The sequence below is a fragment of the Myotis yumanensis genome, unplaced genomic scaffold (assembly GCF_028538775.1).
Source record: "Myotis yumanensis isolate MYYU_CA2020_CCGP unplaced genomic scaffold, mMyoYum1.0.hap1 SCAF_17, whole genome shotgun sequence".
NCBI classification, from domain to species: domain Eukaryota; kingdom Metazoa; phylum Chordata; class Mammalia; order Chiroptera; family Vespertilionidae; genus Myotis; species Myotis yumanensis.
This window is the reverse complement of record NW_027223768.1, coordinates 24,169,854-24,191,095: the sequence shown is the minus strand read 5'-3', so window position 1 is coordinate 24,191,095 and position 21,242 is coordinate 24,169,854. Positions and strand designations below refer to the sequence as shown.

At 43.6% G+C, this 21,242-nt stretch overlaps 1 protein-coding gene across 3 annotated transcripts in view; it reads right to left on the bottom strand.

The window, feature by feature from the left end:
• NPL (N-acetylneuraminate pyruvate lyase) overlaps positions 1–20,703 on the bottom strand; it is a 29,364-nt gene extending 8,661 nt beyond the window's left edge. The window contains exons 1-9 of one of the 3 annotated variants that reach the window (XM_070396617.1): positions 20,619–20,703; positions 17,148–17,219; positions 8,578–8,651; positions 5,760–5,847; positions 3,721–3,778; positions 3,316–3,391; positions 1,437–1,529; positions 540–688; positions 370–416 (exon numbers count right to left, since the gene is read on the bottom strand). In XM_070396617.1, the coding sequence (XP_070252718.1) occupies positions 370–416; positions 540–688; positions 1,437–1,529; positions 3,316–3,391; positions 3,721–3,778; positions 5,760–5,847; positions 8,578–8,651; positions 17,148–17,215 (653 nt within the window). In that variant the 5' untranslated portion in view covers positions 17,216–17,219; positions 20,619–20,703. Of the gene's footprint in view, positions 1–369; positions 417–539; positions 689–1,436; positions 1,530–3,315; positions 3,392–3,720; positions 3,779–5,759; positions 5,848–8,577; positions 8,652–17,147; positions 17,220–19,729; positions 19,861–20,618 lie in introns of those variants that run through there. The other 2 variants (XM_070396618.1, XM_070396619.1) reach the window with 2 other exon arrangements.
• Positions 20,704–21,242: the final 539 nt, after the last annotated feature.

Genomic DNA, 21,242 nt, shown 5'->3' with positions numbered 1-21,242 from the left:
TGGCTATACTTTCTCCTCTTGAGTTTTATATAATTTCCTAGTATTTTATAACAACTTAGTTCACATAAGATAGTTCGAATGGGTTTCTGTTATTTGTAACCAAATAATTTCTGACCAAGAAATTCCGTGCATGCTCTCAACTCCTGTGCCTGACCTCTCACTGCAACAGAGGCTTCTAATAACGATGGAGTTGCTCAGTCCTACTTAATTCCCTCTCACTGAAAGATGGTGGGGAAGAAAGGCAACTTCCATAGAAAAGGTGTACATGCAAGAAGTATTACTACTTAGGAGATGAATGCCTCTGTGGGGGGACTTGACATTTATACATTTGTACGTGTGTAACCACTAGGGGAAATCAGTCCTGCTTACCTGCCCACTGCTCCCGTTGCTCCCATCACCAGAGCACTCAGCAGTTGCTAATCAAAAACAGACAAAGAGTATTTATTTTTATGAAAAAGAGAAGATGCTCCTCTATAAGCAGCTCCATAAATTGTTTTGGAGGGAAACTAACCTGTGAGATATGCCAAAGGGTGCCTTACCTCATCCACCCCGAAAAGGAAAGCAAACTGTCGCTGGCGATTCTGATCAACACACTGTCCGAAGTCTAGGAGATCTGTGTCACTAAATTTCAGCCCTTGGAAGGTGGGGATCTTCTCCTGAATCCCATCCAGCAGCTCCTCAGCACGAACTGCTCAAAACAATGAATGCCTCAGGGATCTTCACACCTCCAGTAAATATCAGATAACATCCCATGTAGCCCTTCCCATCTGCATTGAGTTTTCAGGAGCTTTGCTCAGCCTTAATTGACCGCAGGTTGGACATGGCCACTTGCCCTCGCCTAGCAGGTCCTATGTATTTGTCAAATTATAGCTCCAAGTCTCCCATTCCTTGAAGACTATCAATGGATATTTGTAGAGCACAACTTCTATTTTTTATGTTTAAGAAAGAAAGAAATGGAATTCAAAAAATAATCTAAAACATTTCATTTAATTGTAACAGTCTTCTTACTGGACAAGTATAGTAACAATCAAAGAAAGCTAGAAGCAAGAAAAGGTCAGAGTACCTTCCTATGTGCCAGGCACTGAGAATACAGTAGGACACAAGGTAGACAGTCCTGTCCTAGTGAGGCTTCCAGGCTGTGTCTTCCTGTATAAGAAGGAGGGGTGTGTGTGATAGACACAAGGTGTCTGCTGGGAGTGCCCAGGGGTCAACTCCTCTCTCATAACTTAACTTCCATTATCGGGTGGTGTCAATGATTGAAAAGGGCTGACTTCATTTTTAATAAGAGTGATTTATTTTGGAGCAATTGGAACTGTCTAGTCAACAGCGTTATGCTTTTATGACATGGGGTGGGTGGGAAGGAGTGGGGTTCTTAGTGCAATAGGGTAAGATGTGAGAGGGAGGGAGAGAGTAACATGGAAAGAAGCAGCACTTACTCTTTACCCCTGTCAAGGCAGGGATGTGATAGTAATAGAATGGCAGCGCCGGGGCGGCAGCAGCCACCTCCTTTAGGAAAGCAGTAAGGTCATCTGAAAGAAAGCAGGAAGAGTCAGGATGTGAACATGTGTAAAACACTGGCTTTCCCTGGTAGATGAACCAGCTCACGAAATGCAGCCATCCTTTTCGGAAGCCGGAAATTCTTGTCCCCTCTTACCAACCCTATGATTGCTTACTGCAGTGTCTGCAAATCACTTCATTGGAAGTTATACTTTCCTTTCTGTAGAAAGGCCAAAATAAGATGCTCACTTTCCTACTATTGTAAAGTACTGTTAAAATACTGGTATGGCTCAGCCAGTGTAGCTCAGTGGTGGAGCGTCTACCTATGACCTGGGAGATCATGGTTGGATTCCAGGTCAGGGCACATGCCCGGGTTGTGTGCTTGATCCCAATAGGGTGTGTGTGCAGGTAGCAGCCAATCAATGACTCTCTCTCATCATTGATGTATCTATCTTTCTCTCCTTCTCCCTTCCTCTTTGAAATAAATAAAAATGTATTTTTTAAAAAACAAAACAGTGGTGTGAACCTTCCCACCTATTAAGAAAGGTTCATGAAATACTCTTACAAAAATGAGAATCCCATCCGGTAGGACTCTTCTCCTCTTACCCTAGAGGGGCTAAGCGTGGTCAGTGAACAACAAAGACTTTGCATTAGGACCAGAATGAGAAAGTTGTAACTGAGGAAATTCTCCAACAAAAGGATAAGCAACATCTGCTCAAAGGGAGTTATGAGAGTAGTTGCACATCCCACAATAATTCAACCAGAGTTTGGTACTTTTTCCTTTGGGGGAGAAATCCAGGTACATCAGAAGAGAGCTCACTCTAGTTTACTTAGGAACTGTTACTTTACATCATCCAATGTGAGCTTCAACTGCAATATTGCTGCAGATAATAAATAAATCCATCAGAATTGCTTTCCATACCACTGGAGAATGGGAGAGAATCTTACATTCTCCACCTAAATACTGTAGTGATATATTATCTATGATGAATATTTCAGACAGAAGTGTTATGTGTAATTTGTTCTTTTTCTCTTGTCTCTTTTGAGAAAAGTATTCATGTAAAAAAATTTAAAGCCATGTGGAAAAAAAAAACTTTACAAATTGTTCACTTTAAATTCCCCAAATAGCAGTATTTAAATTACTTTATATTAACAACATTAATAGGTGATATTTCATGATAATTTCAACCCGTTATACATTTAGTATGGATTTATTTAATCATGCATGCAAATAACATCTTGTCTGTTTCTAATCCTTTTAAAATTTGTATTTCTTTTTTTTTCTGATCAAAAGAATTAAAAAGACTCAGGGTACTTGGAAACCACAAATGGTTTTTAATTGAGAGTGTAGAAGAGGAAAAAACAATACCTTGATATTTTGGAAGACACTAGATGTGTCTGTGAAATTTCAAATTCATCACTCTCTCAACCTTGTATAGAACATGTAGTCTCAAAATGCTCAGTACTCATATTCCTCTTTTTTGAGAATAATGGTCCCAAACTTTGCCATGTGACTCCGACACTCTGCACAACTCATACAGCAAGGAGTGGACACCTCATCTAAACACAGGCACCTATAGGTTAACCTGAGCTTGGTGGATGACCCAATCAGATTACTTGGCAAAAGAGCTGAAATCCTTTAATGAAGTCTTTTCTTTAAGCTCCAGGGAGGCCAACTATTCTGGAGAACTGCTGTACCTTTAAAGTGTCATGCATCTAGTCTATAAAACTTTGCTTTCATGAGTTAAATATAACCATTGTGAATGAAGGCAAGAAGAAGAAGACCACATGAGGTGCTGTGCATTTAGACCTAATTACCTTTGTTCTGTGGCTTGAGAAAGAAAGGTGCAATAACAGCGATGCCATCGGCCCCGATTTCTGCTGCATGTTTGGCCTTTAAGAGAAGAAAGAAGACCCTTATGGATCTGGTCACAATTCTCATGTGAATAGGTGTGAGGGTCTCCCCACACCACAAGCAATTCTCTGACATTAGCTGGGTATCCTATGATTCAACTCAACTCCGACACTCTCTACCTGAACATAGAGTCAGATTCCAGATGTGGAGGGCTCAGTCCCCTAGCCCCCACTTCAGATTCCAGTCACCATCCCAGGTTATCACCTGTGCTTCTGACTCACTGGCTATAGATTGGAAGTTCTAACTACCCAATCCTTGGGTTGATTAATTTGCTAGAGTGGCTCTCCCAGATGGACCTACATACACACCAGTTCTTGGGACTCCTTCAAGCTCAGGGCTCCTACATGAATTACCACTTGATCCAACCTGCAAAAGAGAAGGCACAGTTGTGTTAGGGGCAAAAATAAAATACTGGGGACTAACTATAGTTATAAGAAATATTAATCATGCTCCATTAACCATGATTGCCTTGTTCTGATTAAAGAAAGGACATTCTAACCTGGGACTTGGGAGTCAACCTTGGACCTGTGAGTCAACCTTGGAATGTGGTCCATTCTTATTCAAGAACTGCCTAATATCATAGAAAGATTAGCAACCTTGTTGCCCAAACAATGGAGTCCCTCCTCAGCCCACATTACCTACTTTCCCATGCCTGTAATTCCTACTTCCCCATGTAATTTTTGCCCTACCCAATATAAGCAGCTGGCTTATGGGGGACTGCAGAGCAGATTTTTTGTGGATGACCTGCTGCTTTCCCATACTGCCAACAGTATTGGAATAAATGCTCATATATAGTTCAACCTTGTCTCTGTCTAATCGGTTCAAGTAGTGACAAGCAGCCTGGACCCATCGGTTGTCTGGTTCCAGTTGCATCATCTGAAGTTTATGACAACATAGAGGGGCTGCACTATTTTGGTTTGTGCGGGTTTTAGCAGTTAGCTAATAACTGATTAATTTCAATCTCATGACTATTAAATTCTGCAGTGGCCTATTTATAATTAATCTAATTCAGGACTTTAAAAAAAAAGAATATCCAGACAATAAAATTTTAAGGTTCAACTGAGAAGAATTTTGAAACCAATAACTGATTAATCAATACTTGAGTACTTTTTATGACAAAGCATTGTTTTAGATGTGGTATTTGATGGTGATTGTATACATAAAGATAGGTGTAAAACTTAGATTTTCTTTCTTTCTTTCTTTTTTTGTGGGAGATAGAAATAAAGAGGTTCCTCAAAGAGTACAATCAGGAACCAGCCATATGAGAAATGAAGTCACTGTAAAAAGCTTTTTCCAATCTTGTAAGTCCCTAGAATTTGGCCCTAAGAGGTTTTCTCTGAGACAACACTGTTCATCTTTAGAAGTGCTCCATGTGGCCCCAGGGGAAGAGGCCACAGAGACTGGTCTTCTCAGGAGAGAAATTAACAAGATCCCACAGTGAAACCAGGTGTCCCAGCGAGTCTCCTGAGGGACTCTGAGTGAGACAGACCCCATGCTCAAGGGATGGAGACGCTGCATTTCCATTTAGGCCCAATCACTGCGTCCTGCACTCATTCCCGAGTTGTTCTGTCTTGGGTAAAATGGGATGTGATATGATCGGGTCTGCATTGTTAAAAGTCTTTTGAAAGGAGAAAAGAAGCTGACTGACCTGTTTGACTCTTACCTGTAACTTTATTGCATGACCTCCTTGAGCCTGTTAACTGGCTTAAGTTAAAACAGTCATCCATTTCCTGCTCCCCTCCACCCTGGTGCTAGATGCTGCTAGAGAAAACCACTGTATGGCTTGAATATAAACTTGTCATTTCCGATTCAGGAGATGGAGGCTCCTAAAGGCCTTCTGGTTGACCTGACTTATTTGCCTTTCCAATCAATTTCCCTGCAGTAGCTACTCCAAATCTTCACCATTCTCCTTAAGCTCTAAATTCCACCCAACTCCTTGTTCTGGGCAGATGTCTTCACTTCCTAGAAGCATGAATTTCTCTGTAGAAGAGCCAGAAGCCTAGGGGAGCCAGTCACCAGCACCTTCCCTTTCCCCTCCCAAGTCCAGGGCCAGGTAACCCAAGAGGAGGGATTGGTAGATAGGTGAGAGGCAGGTTCCAATTTCCGGTGGGATCTCTGAGAGCCAGGCATGTCTTGAAGCCTGGCTGCCCTTCCATACAAAGAAGGGGGCCCCTCTGCCTGGGTTCCTCATCCATGTGCTAGAATCCTCGGGTCCCTGTTCATTGTCCCACAAGCTGACCTTGAGCCTGACTTGTGACTGGAAGACAGGGAGGCCGTGTCATCGAGGAAGAGCTGCTGGGGATACAGCTCTGACAGATGAGTGTTTTTATCGTGGGGAGCCACTCACTTGTTCCTTCCTTTTGTCACCCACTCCTCTGCGACCCGGCGGCGCTCTGAGATGCTCAGAGACAGGCCTTCTCCCGTGGTGCCATTCACTGTTCCAAATAAAGAGGCAGTCAGTGATCCAACATCAACAGTGGGGGTGGGGAGGGAAAGGTCAGAAATTCCTGCTTAGGAGGGAGTAATAGGGAGAAACAGCAGAGGATCCACTCAGGGAGGGAAAACGCCATTTTCCATTTTCTCCTCAGACTCAGTCTTATTTTCTTTTTCACCTTGTCGAAAGTAGCAGGAAGGTGAATTCTGACTTACAATTACACATATGTCACTGCTATTAGGGATAGAGAGCAAAGACAAGGATAACTGCCCGTGTTTTAAGCAAATCTCCAACACACCACCCAGTTCGATATTTGGGCTTGAATGGCAGGGCAGTCAATACCCTCCAGTCCTGGGATGTCAGGTCATGACCGCTGTCTGCAGTTTGGCATGGGAGCACTCTAGGACAGTGATGGCGAACCTATGACACGCGTGTCAGAGGTGACACGCAAACTCATTTTTTTGATTGATTTTTGTTAAATGGCATTTAAATATATAAAATAAATATAAAACATATAAGTCTTGTTTTACTATGGTTGCAAATATCATAAAAATTCTATATGTGATACGGCACCAGAGTTAAGTTAGGGTTTTTCAAAATGCAGACACGCCGAGCTCAAAAGGTTCGCCATCACTGCTCTGGGACAACTTACTTTTAAAAATATATTTGTATTGATTTCAAAGAGGAAGGGAGAGGTAGAGGAAGATAGAGACATCGATGATGAGAGAGAATCATTGATCAGCTCCCTCCTGCACACCCCATACTGGGGATTGAGCCCGAAACCCAGGCATGTGCCCTTGACTGGGAATCAAACTGTGACCTTCTGGTTCTTAGGTTGATGCTCAACCACTGAACCATATCAGCCAGGCTAGGACAACTTACTTTTTTATAATAACTCCAAAGAAAGCACCAGGATGTTACTATTTCCTGTAGCAAGCACTATTATATATTCACTCCTCACAACAGCCCTGCCAAGTACAAATAATTCTTCCCATTTACAGATGAAAAAGTGAGGCCCTGAATCACTAACCCAAATTTGAAACCAGATCTCTGTGATTCCAAAACTTTCCCTTCTAGCAAAGTCATCCCTTAATGGGTCACAGAAAGGATGCAAATGGCACAGGGATCCATCACTGCGCCTCATGCATATGGCAGCACGTTGGCTCTCCAAACGCCAGCATCAGCTGGGACAGAGGTGGGTGGGAGGCCAGGGGAAGTTTGGGAAGTGTTGTTATCACTCTTGGTGTTTTGAGACACTTCCCTAGAGCCTTCTGAAGATGAAGAATCTGTCTTCCCCACTATGGCTTCCACCTGGAGGAGGACCATGAGTGGTTCTGGATTCAGGTTTTGGTTGTGACATGTGGCCTGATCACCTTTTCACAGAAGGTTAACCTGATGTGATTATGACCGTGGTGCCTCCAATTTTGAAAGGGACCCTGTTGGTAGAGCAGCACCTCGGGGCCAAGGTGTAGTGTTCTATCCAAGGGGCTGAGGCCCAGAACACAACACAAGGGGCAGGGTAGTCACAGGTAAGTATACTAGTAGTTGTCAGGCTTAATATGTTCAAGGTCTGATTTTTCTAATTCCTACTATATGAATAAATGAGGGTAACTGCTCGACCTGCAATTCCTTCATGTGCTGCAGTTAGAGTCTTTCTCACACATACAACAGGAAAGGTCTGGGTGAAGGGAGAATAAAGCCCATTCTTAAGAAAGAGAAGCCTAGCCGAAACCGGTTTGGCTCAGTGGATAGAGCGTCGGCCTGCGGACTGAAAGGTCCCAGGTTCAATTCCGGTCAAGGGCATGTACCTGGGTTGCGGGCACATCCCCAGTAAGAAATGTGCGGGAGGCAGCTGATCGATGTTTCTCTCTCACCTATGTTTCTAACTCTCTATCTCTCTCCCTTCCTCTCTGAAAAAATCAATAAAATATATTTAAAAAAAGAAAAGAAAAAGAAAGAGAAGCCTGGGCCTAGCCAGGAGGCTCAGTTGGTTAGAGCGTCATCCCAGTCCACCAATGTGGGGGTTTCGATCCCTGCAGGGCATGTACAAAAATCAACCAATGAACACATAAACAAGAGGAACAACAAACATTAATGTCTCTCTCCCTCTTTCTCCCTTTCTCTTTCTCTCTAAAGTCAATAAAAATTTTTAAAAAAGAGAGCGAAAGAGAAATCTGCGTTTTGTTATTCCTCTAGCACTTCTTGACAGAATAGACTTGGGCAACCTAAATAATATACCTGAACCATTGATTTTCTTCCAGTGGGGGGTAAAACCAATACCTTTTCTGTTGTGAAGGCACACCACTAAATTAGATAATCTTTTGAGGTACTTTTTTTTTTTTTTAATATTTTATTGATTTTTTTACAGAGAAGAAGGGAGAGGGACAGAGAGTCAGAAACATCGATAAGAGAGATGATCAGCTGCCTCCTGCACGCCCCCCAGTGGGGATGTGCCCGCAACCAAGGTACATGCCCTTCACCGGAATCGAACCTGGGACCCCCGAGTCCGCAGGCCGACGCTCCATCCACTGAGCCAAACTGGTTCGGCTGAGGTACTTTTTAGGTCTAAAATTAATGAATCTACAAATTCACAAATTTGACATAGCTTACTTAGGCTCACTCATAACCTATGACACAATGACACTGTGACCTCCTGGCTACTTTCTAAGGACTGAGCTAGAGTTATGGACTGAGCTACAGTTATGTAGAGAAATCTCTAAAGATGACTTACCAAAAATATTCTTCACTCCTTGTTTTTCCACAAGATAATCCACATACTGACCAATGACTGAAAGGTTGATTTCTCTAAAAGACACAAGAAAAAATATAGGAAAAAATGTATATTTAGTCTTTTTTAGAATATTATTCAGTCAGTCCCCAAGTCTATCACCTGTTCTCTGTTGGTAATAGTTTTTATTTGTTTTTTAAAAAATATATTTTTATTGATTTCAGAGAGGAAGGGGGAGAGAGAGAGAGACAGGGAGAGAGAGAAAGAGAGAGAGAGGAGAGGAGAGGAGAGAGGAGAGAGAGAGAGAGAGAGAGAGAGAGAGAGAGAGAGAGAGAAACATCAATGATGAGAATCATTGATCAGTTGCCTGCTGCATGCCCCCCAGTGGGGATCTAGCCTGCAACCCAGGCAGGCATGTGCCCTGACCGGGAATCAAACCATCACCTCCTGGTTCATATCGACGCTCAAACACTGAGCCATGCTAGCTATGCTGTTGTTAATAGTTTTTAAAATCCACCTAGTCAATTGTGAAATTCCTAGCCTCCTCTGAATAATTCCTATTTTCTTGTTTTGTTTTCTTCTGTCTGGTGGTTTCTCTGCTCAGCCACATGTTCCTCACTTATGTGAGCAAAACACTATTAATCAACGAAGACTTTACATTTAATTATTAAAAAATCATCTTGAAAAAATAATATTCAAAAAGAAGTTACCGAATCATCTTTTGTTCTTTTTGGGAAGAGTGACGTTTGGGGGCATGGTTAAATGAGAACATTTTCTACTTGGTGAGAAGCAATCATTTCTTAGGCTTATTAAATAGGAAAATTCGCCCTGACTGGTTTGGCTCAGTGGATACAGTGTCGGCCTGTGGTCTGAAGGGTCCCGGGTTCGATTCTGGTCAAGGGCATGTACCTTGGTTGTGGGCACATCCCCCGTGGGGGTGTTCAGGAAGCAGCTGATGGATGTTTCTAACTCTGTATCCCTCTCCCTTCCTCTCTGTAAAAAATCAATAAAATACATTTTAAAAAAATAAATAAATAAATAAATAGGAAAATTCAATCTTACTAAATTTAAGAATTTTAGCACTTAATAGTTGTGACAACAAATGAAAGCATAACTCCATATGTATTTGCTAGTTTTAAGTTGAAGAGGATTACCAGTTGGAAAGGAACTTTGCCTCTCAAAGTGCGGTCAGTGGAACAGCAGCACCTGAGGGAGTTTTAGAAATGCAGAGTCCCAGGCCCCACACAGCCCTACCCAGTCAGAATCTGTATTGTAACAAGATCCCACGTCATCTGCATGTGCTCTGTAGCGTACTGAACTTATAAGCAACTGATGCTTAGGGCAATAAGAGCTCTTCTCCTCAAAATCATATTGACTGTGAAATCTACAAACTGACTCAAACACAAGCCATATAAAACCACTTGTTCTCAATCATAATAGAGGTGGGGCGGATGGTGGCAGGAGAGCGAAAATACAAAGGAGAAGTGTGGGGCAAGTCTGTGTTAAATATTGTGAAAATGCTAACAAAGTAAAATTAACTTAGGATTCTCTGGCCCCACTGACAAAAATGCAAATGGCAGCCAACTAGTACTTTGTGTTCAAAACAAAAAAAAATCTGATGCATAGAGAAAACAGACATCAAAGGGTATTGTCAAATGGAATGGGAACCAGAGAGACCAAAACAAGGAATCCACAGACAATCACTGCCCACAACATGCAAATGACAGCCAGCCCACTGCTTGCCCTTGGGAGCAGGTATGCCTCCAAGGGGAGCAGACTCCCTCCATAATGGCTAATGTACAGGTATCACTACCTTAACCCTCCCTGCCCACTTGCTTAAATGCCAAATCCTGGCCTCTCAGATTTACTAAGCAGGGAGGCTCCCTGAATGCATGACAGGGATGAATTTAGGTTGCTCTTACTGAAAGATAAGATGGGTGTGTTATCTGCCTAGACCAGTGGTTCTCAACCTTCTGGCCCTTTAAATACAGTTCCTCATGTTGTGACCCAACCATAAAATTATTTTCGTTGTTACTTCATAAATGTAATGTTGCTACTGTTATGAATCATAATGTAAATATCTGATATGCAGGATGGTCTTAGGCGACCCCTGTGAAAGGGTCGTTCGACCGCCAAAGGGGTCGAAACCCACAGGTTGAGAACCGCTGGCCTAGACAGTCCATCTCAGGACCCTCATTTACTAGTAGGTCAGCTTGACCTGCTCAACTTCTTGAGATCTCTCTGCGCCTTGGGCATTTCTGACCACTTAGAACCGTATCTTTACAATATCCCAGCTCCTTGCTGCTTCCATCAGCTCTTCCCCACTTGGGATAAGCTCTGAGACGCAGGAGCAATCAGTAGGGGCTTTGTTTGTGTGACACGAACTCTGATTTTGACCAGTGATGTCCATCTACTCATGCAAACAGCCACAGAACAGTTCCTGCAGAGCCAGAGGACTTCTGAATCACAGAGCAAAAACTGGGAAGAACCTGGCGGGGTGATAGCCTATGTTGGAGTTACAGGTTCAAATACAGTGGCTCCTGTACCCATTCACCGAACTGTTACCACCTCCCCAGTCCCACCACTAACTCAAGGACTCTGACAGAGGCACTGTGGTTTTCACCAAGGAGAAGCTAGCGCTCTGGTCCAGGCCTGGTAGGCACTGTGCATTCTTTCCCTTTCATCTAATACCTTCTCATTTGGGAAAGGGAGCTGGAGAGCTTGTTTACATTCTCAGAAATCCTTACAGAGAGAAACTGACTTACTCCATCTGTTAGTGTGCATGTGTGTCTCCCCAAAGTGGACTCCTAAACTCAGCAGAGACCTCCACCTCCACAGGGGCCTTGAACGGCCAGGCCAGCACAAATGCCTGGCACTGTTTCAGGCTCCAATGAAATGCTCAAGCATTACTACTGTTACTGCTCCACAGTGACGAAAACCAGAAATACCTCACACCCTCAGCCAAGTCCACAGTCTCCTTTATTATAAACATCAATTATTTATGCTGCAGCAAGAACTTCCTGACGGTGCCTTTTATACCTTGCAACCCCTGGTCTGCACCAGGCACAGCATAGATGCTCAACATCTACACGTGTCTCCCACCACCCCTCCCACTCTTTTAGGCCTGGATGATTGACAGGCTATAGCAATTTCACTCAGGTTAGGGCTGCCAATGGGTGACAGATGACCTAACCCTCCAAGAAAGTTTGCTGCTTCTTATAAAATGCTTCTAGCCTACAGGAGTGATACTAATGGTGGGATTTCTGGGGCAGTGTTAGAGTGACCCATCATGTTCTGAGACTTATGGCCTTTTAGAACTTTTAAATCCCCTTAAAGAGGTCAGAGGTTGAAAAGGGATGGCCCCCCAATGTGTTTTGTTGACTTTCACTATGTTAAAAGAAAAATGATTTTATTTGGAAAGTCAGAAGATCTAACAAGGCATTTCCATACAGGCACAGAAGCCCCTGTTCACCGCAGGGACTTCAGGTCCCTGTCTCACTGCAGATGCAAGGCTGAGGTCCTTGGCAGGATGCTGTGACCCCAGTCACAAGAGAGCCCAGTGAAATCACCTCGAGCTGTTACCGTATTTGTCACAAGGGCACCCAAATAGCAGGGCTCGGGAGGTAACAGGATGATAATTCTCTCTGGGGACTTTCCTCCCTTCCCTGCTTTCCCACCTACTCTACATCCCCACGGTATCTGGGTTCATGTCCATTGCTGCAGGCACTCTGTCAGTTACCAAGAAGTCACTAGAGAGAAGGAAACAGTGAGAATGAATTATTCTTCTCCTCACTAGCTGTTTGGGGCTTGGTGCTCATGGAGGTGAGAGGGGCACCAGCCAGGTCACTTGAAAAAGCTGGACCGGCTTTTTACTGCACCTTCTCTTCCTCCAGGAGCCCCAAGAACACAGCTCACCAGTAGTCTCGGGGGAGACTGGCCTGAACCATCCCCATGCTTCCTGGAGTCATTCTCAGTCTGAACTCCAATTTAATATCTTAATTTCAGTTCCCATGGGTTCAGATTCTTTGCCTTAGGTCCATGATTGTATTTTAAATAAAAGTAACTTTTTTTTTCTTATTACAGAAGCCATATCTTATATTTTAGAAAGTATACACAATAAGAAAGGAAAAAATAAACCACTCAGGATCCTCCTGGAGATGATTACTCTTATTAGTTTGATAGTTTTCTGTTCACAAATACACAATATAGTATTTTCTTAAGTAAATATAGGCTTATTATACAGTATTGTAATATTTTTTCACAGCATTTCTAAATTGACTATTTCCCCACCTCTTCAAATATTCTGTTACTATACTGGCTACACAGCATCTCATTGTATAAATAGACATAATTAATTTAGCTAATGCTCTATTCTTAGACATTTCATTTACTTACAAACTGTATAAGAAGAGACCTTTAGTCACATTATTTCTAACCATAAATCCAGGCCCTGAGTGGTGAACTAGGAAACCACACGTAGGCTATACCGATCTCTTCTCTTACAGTATAAGGATAATAGAGTTTTCTGAAGTGTCTTTTCAGAGAAAAATCCCGATTACTGTGTATTTCCTCTCCTGGCACACAATACACAGGAAAAACTCTGTGTATACAGCATCAAGAGGACAGGCAGGCTCTTTTCACAATGGGCATGATCTGGCGTGCAAATCGGGGAATCTGACATTCCAAGTTTTTTGCCTTTCACCTACATTTTTCAGCCTTTGAAATCAATGGAAGTTATGTGTGCTTTTGGCAAAGTAACCACTTGATTACTTCAAAACTCCTTCAGCAGAGACATGGGCAGGGATTATGGCAGCCCCACCATGCCAGGGCATGTTCTGGGCATATGGGTCACAATCTCCCAAACACAGGTAAAAAGACGGTAATCTGTACAACTCCGACGGCAGCAGGCCAGGCCCTTTCTGACTGGGGTAATGGGTTTTGTTTTACTAGAGAATGTGGTGAAGATTTCCATGGTGAAGTCAAGGGCATTCGAGGGAGAAAACACAACTTTTTTTTCTTGACATTGTAACCAAGCTGAAATGGACTTTCTGTTCTAATGACTGTGCTTGCCTGAAGGAAAAAGTGACTTATTGAAACAACGAAGGAAAGCAAAAGTCTTTTACTCCCGTGTAGAAACAGACAGGGGTTGGACTGGGTAGAGACTTCCCTCTCCGGCTATGTGGCTGGGGGCAAGGTCTTTGGGATCTTGGTTTCATTCAATGTAAAAATAGGGATGGTAGCTGTCACAGACTTGTTGTGAAGATTAAATTGGAACATGTACACTGAAATACCCAGCATGATGGACACATGGTGTTTAGCCAATCAGTGTTAGCTTCCTTCCCTCTGTTTGCTTGACCATCAGCATTAATCATCCCTGTAGTATATTCACTCATGAAAGACCAAAATTCACCATACACTGTGCTAGATGCTGAAGATTCCAAGATAAATAAGATACATGCTCCATCCTTGTGTACTGCCTGGTACTTGAGAAATGTCTATTGAATATGGTGAAGTCACTCAGAGCCTCCTGGAAGAGACAGGCATGTAACAAACAGCTTACTGTAACACTTACTTATAAACAAGTAATTCTGATGGAAAATGGTGTGCACATGGTGCAGGGGAGGGATCCTCTTACTCTTTTTAGGAAAAATGGGGAAGAATCACCAAAGGATGGTTTTGACAGATGGAAAGAAGTGTTCAAGTGGAGCAGAGAAAGGAGAGGATGTGGTAGAAACAGGCAGAGGGAACAGAATGTGGAAAGGCACAGAGGAAGGGAGGGTATGAAGTGTTTGGGGGAAATGGAAGTGTAGCAGGATGGTTAGACTGTACAGGACTTCCTCTGTCATCCCAGAGGGTCTAGGCTTTCACCTTTCACCCAGCTCATTCAGATCCTATGCAGTAGGATCTGAAATTCTGCATTTCTAGCAAGTTCCTATGTGATGTTAGAGAAAATGGTCCACGGATCATAAAATGAGTTGCAAGGCTTAGATTCAACAGAGATTCTTAAAGAGGAGAGTGACATGATTGCATTGGTTTACGAGGAAGCTCACTGGGCTATAGTGTGGAGGAGAAACCGGAGTTGCAGGTATTTTATTCATTCTTATTAGTGGGGATCACCAAGATATTCCCGATGACATAGCATTGGAGGACTGCAGGCTCCCAGAATTAGAATGGCTTTTCAAGATAATGTGGTTGGACTTCCTCTCTTTACAGAATATGAAAGGGAACTTTTAAAAGGTGACAGGACGGCCCCAGGGTCAGACAGCTAGCTGGTGGCAAAGCTGGAGGTTAACAACTCAGACAATCTATTTAACATGTTCTTTTTGCCAATTTCCCCAGTTAAAGACATCAAATTATATTCAGTTGATTAGGTAATAAGGATGCCTTAGAATCATGAAGAAAAAGGAGACGGGAATAGTTCCTGTTCAGCCAAGAATCATGGAGGCCATGGTATACAGTATGAGCCACGTAGAAGAACTCCACAATGGCAGGTCACGAGGCAGAATGTTCAGTGTGAGATTCCATGTGACCCTTCTTTTTGTCCTATCTCTTAGAAACATGTCAGGAGTGCAGATTCCCTTGTGGGCAAGTAAGTTAAAAGCCAGCTGCTCCTCATAGGTGCTCCAAACCTGTTTTGTATGTATGGGAATGTTTGGATGGAGCAGCTGGTGGGAGAAAAGGGAACCAACACAGCTTATGTGTCTACTATGCCCTATTTATATTTTATTTTCTAAATGTGTTTTTATTGATTTCAGAGAGAGGAAGGGAGAGGTTAAGAGGGAAAGAAACATCAATGATGAGAGGGAATCATCAATTGGCTGCCTCCTGCCTGCCCCCGACTGGGGATTGAGGCCGCAACCTGGCCATGTACCTTAACCTGGGATGGGACTGTGACCTCCTGACTCAACCACTGACCCACACTGGCCAGGCTGCTATATACATTTTTAATGTACTAATTTAATTCTTATAAGTTTCTTACAAAAAATACATTCTTATTTTGATTTGAATTGATGAAAAAAGAGGAAACAGTGAAGTGGAGGCAGGAGAGCCAGAAGTTTTTGAGAAATGGAGAAGGAACCAGCAGAGCAAAGTTATGTTAGTAATCTATACATGCGGCCACAGGAAAACAGCAGAATAGGGAGGAAGAACACACTGACACTCTCAATGGGTCCCAGATGAATAAATGAGACTGATTTAAAAAGCCACTTCTAGGCTAACAGGGGTCTGATTGAAAAGATTAAAGTAGCATAGACCAGATGTAGTGTTTTGAGTTTGCAAACAGGAAATAAATTCTGCCTGCTCATGCAATCACATGTCCTCTGTTTTATCTGTCCAGCAAGTGGCTGACACAACGAGAAGGAGCTGACTTCAGTCTTTCTTAGAACTTCTGGAAACAGAGAAGCAACAGGAAAAAAAAATAATGCTACTAACCATTGAGTAATCTAAATGGCATCTCAGCAAGAGTTTTATTTAGAACTAGCAAAGATGTGAATTTTCATGAATCCTAGAAGCTGGAATTCTTGAATTCACAATGATCTAAAAGGAAAACTATAATATGGCCAACTTTGATAACAATAAAAGTTAAAGAAATTTCATCTACTTTAAAGGGGTAGGGTTAATGTTTACAAATTCAGCAACAGAAGACCAAAAATAAGAGCCTTATTTAAAGATATCTTAAATTCCTCATCTTCCTTTTACCCCCGGTCTTATGCCACAAAAGCAGTTCAAACTTATGGATCTAAGTGCATATTGATCCTAAGCTAAGCACTATTCTATGGATAATCTCACTTAGCACACATAACTCCATGATCATTTATACCTTGTAGAGGAAGAAAGAAGAAGCTTAAAGAAACCAGAATTCTGATGGTTTTGGCAGACTGACTTCTCTAAAATGTCAAAAACATTTAGATGCAAGAGGTAGATGAATCTCCTTTTCCTAAGTGGCAACGTCTCAGGGAGAAGTTATATTTCACGTATGGACATATATGGCACATGACCATTATCTGACAGTCTAAAAACAGTATGGATGGCCATATTATTCATGTGGAAGTCAAAATACTTGTTTGGCCAATGATTTCTCAGCAATCATCTGTTGCTACCTCCCACTCCTGCAGGCTCCCCAACATGTAACCGATGTTGAAATGAGACTGCAAACATGCGTAAGGGGTCCCTCTTACAGCTACCTTCTCCACTTTCATCCTGTCTATGAACAGCCTGAGGTGGAATCATGCAGATGTCTAGAGACAGGATCTAGAGGAGCCAGGTCAGGGTTTGAGGTCAAATCCTGCTAAAATGAAAGTCTCATCCAATTCCACTGGCCTTCTTTGGGAAGCCAAAGCTGTGAAAAAATCCAAGGAGAATTTGCATTGTGGAGCTACAGACCCTGGAAGAAAGGAGAGCTGCTATATCTTTTCTCTCTTCCTGCACTGTTTGAGATATAGAGACCTCGTCTCTGATTTGGGACCAGAGACAATGGTACCACAGAAGTGCACAGATTAAGTGACTGTTACACAGAGAACATAAGTCCATTTTGGTGGAGAACAGATCCCTTTAAGGCCCCAAATAGTAGTTACCCATGCTCGGTCATCGGCGTGATGGTTGCAGCAACCAGACCTTGAAGCTTCTTCTTCCGGGAGGCCATTGAGCTGCAGGAAAAAAAAAACCAAAAACAACAGAATTACTCTCTTCTTCAAGGAATGTCAATTAATGATAAAACTCCTGGGCAAAGTCCATTCACCATTTAGAACTGTGAAAAAATGCTTACAAGTACGCAAACACAGCAAGCAAGTTTGAGAATGTAGAATTCAGGGCTTAATTCGAAAGGAGAGGAAACTATGTTTTTAAAGTCAGGAGAACAGTGGCCTGGCAACATACCATTGAAAAGGCCTCCAACTTTCTCTAGATCAGCGGTCGCCAACCTTTCAGACCTCACGGACCACCAGTGGTCCGCAGACCACTGGTTGGCAACCACTGATCTAGATGATTGAGAAAATGTCAAACCTCAAAGAGCAGGGGTAAAAAACAAGAGATCAAAGAAAGAACATGATCCTAACTCAGGGAGCTCAAATATATAAAGAATTACTATTATTTAAGTTGGAATATGGTCAGGAGAACAGGGACATTCCTATCTCTTTCTGTATCTTCATTCTGTTAAGCAAGAATCAGCTCTTACAGTTTGAAGGCTTCAGTGTAATCTCTGTAGCTCATCTTCCTTTCAGATTCTAATCTTGACCATTTTGTCCTGTTTTCCTAGTTCTAGTAAACCACATCACAAGTATTTATTCACCTCTCCCCCTCTAGACCCCGCTCCCAAGGACAAGGAATACATTTCATTTGCTTTGCTTTTCCTTCACTGAGTGTTCTGCAGACACCTGTGTCCAGTGAAAAATTGATGACTTTCTGGTTGATTGAATGAAGTGTTCAGGTTATAGCTGAATGATGACTTCCAAGAGTGCCAGACACATAGTAAGTACAAGTTCAGCCTCCTCCATGAAGTCTTGTCTGATGGCTATAGGACATTAGCAAGTACTATCATTATTCCCTTACCAGCTCTTTCCTGTCATCTCAGCTCTACCGGTACCTCCTCCCCAGCCCTAGCTACTCTTGCCAATTCAGGGGCTAAGTCATTTCAATTCTGTTATCGTCTTTCCTGCATTCCTTCCCTCTCCCCTTACTGCCCCTCTCCTAACTTACCCTTTGTTACCTCTTATCTACACCAATGGGCGCAACCCAGGTCCAAGAGGCCCACGGGGCTCAAGAAAGTTCAAGTGATAAGCGTACTGAGAGCTGGGTTCAGCACGGAAAGTCTAAATCAAACAGCACTAGGCTGTTCACACTACACTTCCATGTTCTTGGGCTTTGGGCTGCATTTATTTCATGCTTAGGGTCAGATACTCTTATGATGGTCAGAAGCTCAGACTGGCAACACACACACACACACAAATGATGGGTTAAAACTTTCAAAGCATGCGGGAATGAGATGAGAGTTGGGAACCACTGTCTTAACCCCCATCTCTTTATCTTCTTTCAGTCCACACAGGCTGCCAGATTAATCTCCCAGTAGCATGGCCATTTCTGACCTGGCCTTTGTCAATAACGTTCCACCCTGGCTTTCATGAAATAAATACCAAACTCCCTGGCCCGGATCTCTGTAGCGATCTCTTTATGCCTGCAAGTACTCGCTAGCCCAGCTGGTTCCTCTTGCTACCTACCTTCACTCGTCTGGCTGCTTGCCTTTCCCCCCTGGTTCTCCTACCCGGAATGCCATTACCTCCCATTTCAGCCCCTTCAGCCTAGTCAACTTTTTAAAAGCTAGGGAACATTCCCTGATTCCCCCAAGATGAAAATAATTTCGTACCCCTTAGAATTTCCCCCAAACACTGGCTTTTTATTAAAAGCCTTATGTCAGAGTTACTAGCGGGGTAGTTTGGGCTTCTCTTCTAAACTGTAAGCCATCTGGGAGCAGGAATGGCTTAAAACATTTATCTTTGTACAGAGCAACATGCTAAATAAATGAGCAAAGTTTGCTGACTTTGTGAACCGTGAAACTCCTACAGGAAGGGGTGGGGTTGGGGATAAAAGGGGGCCACGTGCTAACCTGATTAGCTCAGGGTGGCCTTGCAAACTCAGAGACCTAAAGTTGGTCTGAAATTAAAACTTTTTAAAAGCAGTTAGTTTATGCTGTCATAGGCTGGTATCTTCCCTGACAAAGGTCAATCTTTACTTTAATTGGGCCTACTGTCTTTTTGCATCTATGATAGCATATCACCGGAATGTCGAAGTAATTTTCCTTTTTCCAGACCCCTCAAACCACAGATAATGCTCTTGGGAGACCACAGATCCCCATATGTTATTGTTAATTGTTGACTGTTAACCACCTAAATAAAAGAAGTTTGTGTCTATCACTGTACTTTTTATCCAATCCCAGAGGTCTCCCCACTTTGCTTTCTCCCACCTCCCTAATCTATCACCAATGGATTCCATGTAACCCACTTATGTCTCTTCCTCTTTTGACGGTAACGTATCAAACAAAGTGCAAAACTGCCATTCTCCAGAGCATTATCTCAATCCGTTGAGATTCTGCTTCCTGGCAATTGTCAACAGTTTGGCTCAAATAGACTCACAAAAAGTCTTCACAGGTTTGAATGTTTCTTACCTTAATAGGTAAAAGATCACAGCAGCTGTAACTGGAGAAGCATGGAAATTTTGTCAATTTGAGTTTTAAATAAACTTGGTAATGTTATGCTCTGAAATTCTTTATAGCTTGTATCTAACGCAAATGGTTAGAATGTTCACCGGCTTAAGGTTTAATGTGAATTAAGAATATTATGACTCAAAACACTATCCACAGACAAGAATTCTTAGCGCAAATAATTCAGGTGACCTTAGTCAAATTCTCTGAAGAGGGCAAAGTTTTAAAAAAAAAGGGAATGAAGGAAGGAAGGGGAGAGGGACAGAAAGAAAAACAGAGAAAGAAAGAAAGAAAGAAAGAAAGAAAGAAAGAAAGAAAGAAAGAAAGAAAGAAAGAAAGAAAGAAAGAAAGAAAGAAAGAAAGAAAGAAAGAAAGAAAGAAAGAAAGAAAGAAAAGAAAGAAAAAGAAAGAAAGAAAGAAAGAAAGGGCAACTCTGGGTAAGAAGAATGACTTGACAAAGAAATACTTGGAGAGGAAGAAACAGAAATAGAGAAACAAAACAAAACTAAAACCAAAACACAGAAATACGAACAACTTCCCCCCAAAATGAAGAGATTGTATCAAGTTCAATCGCTCAACTCTCTTCTGCTCCATCGCCGATTCTGGTCATTTTGACGAAAGGACCTGGCAGGAACCCAGGGGTCCCCGGCCCCCATCTCCTGACTCGCTTCAGGCCCCGGGGGGCCGCCGTCCCCCTTCCTCTGGCCCCGCTTCCCCGTCACCCGCCTCCTCCTCTCCCCGGGCCCGCACCTCCTCGCCCGCCCTGGAGCCCGTCCCCTGCGCCCTTCTCCCCGCATCCCGGGGGCCTCCCCGTCCCCGCCCGTCCACCCGCGCCCGCGCGGGCCGCGCTCACCCGAGACGCCGGGCGCACCTCCCTCCCTCGCCGCCGCCGCCGCCGCCGCCCCGCGCCGCTCTTTATCCCCGCGGGCCGCCGCCCGCACCGCGCCCGCCACGCCCAGGGCCCTGGGGGCTGTAGTTCGGCGGCGCTTCCTGCGGAGCGCGCAGGCGGCGGGACAAGCGGAGTCGCGCACGGTCGCGCGTCCCGCAGCGCGAGGGTGGAGCGTGCGCCTCCCGGGGTCCCGCCTGACCCGGCGGGCTGAGCAGTGACCGGCGCGGCGCAGGCTCCCCGCGGGCGGCAGGCAGCCCGCCGGCACCTCCGGGCCGCAGCGCCGGTCGCCTGTGGCCCGTGCGCCTCCCGCTGGCGGACGCCTCGGGGCGCCTCTCCTCCTGCCACCCCTCTCCCCGGGCCCTGCAGCCACAGGTATTTGGAGGTTGTGGGCTTTGAACCCCACAGGTCGCTGTCCCAACCCCGCGGCCTGATATCAAAATGGGCCGGGTGCTAAGGCAGCAGTTTCTCTGGTTTATTCTTGAGAACAATTAAAAAAGAGTTTTGAAAGGGAAAAATATGTTTAACCAAAACATCTCGGCTTGCAGGAATGGCACGTTTATTTTCTAGCATCATGTCCTGTGCCGATAA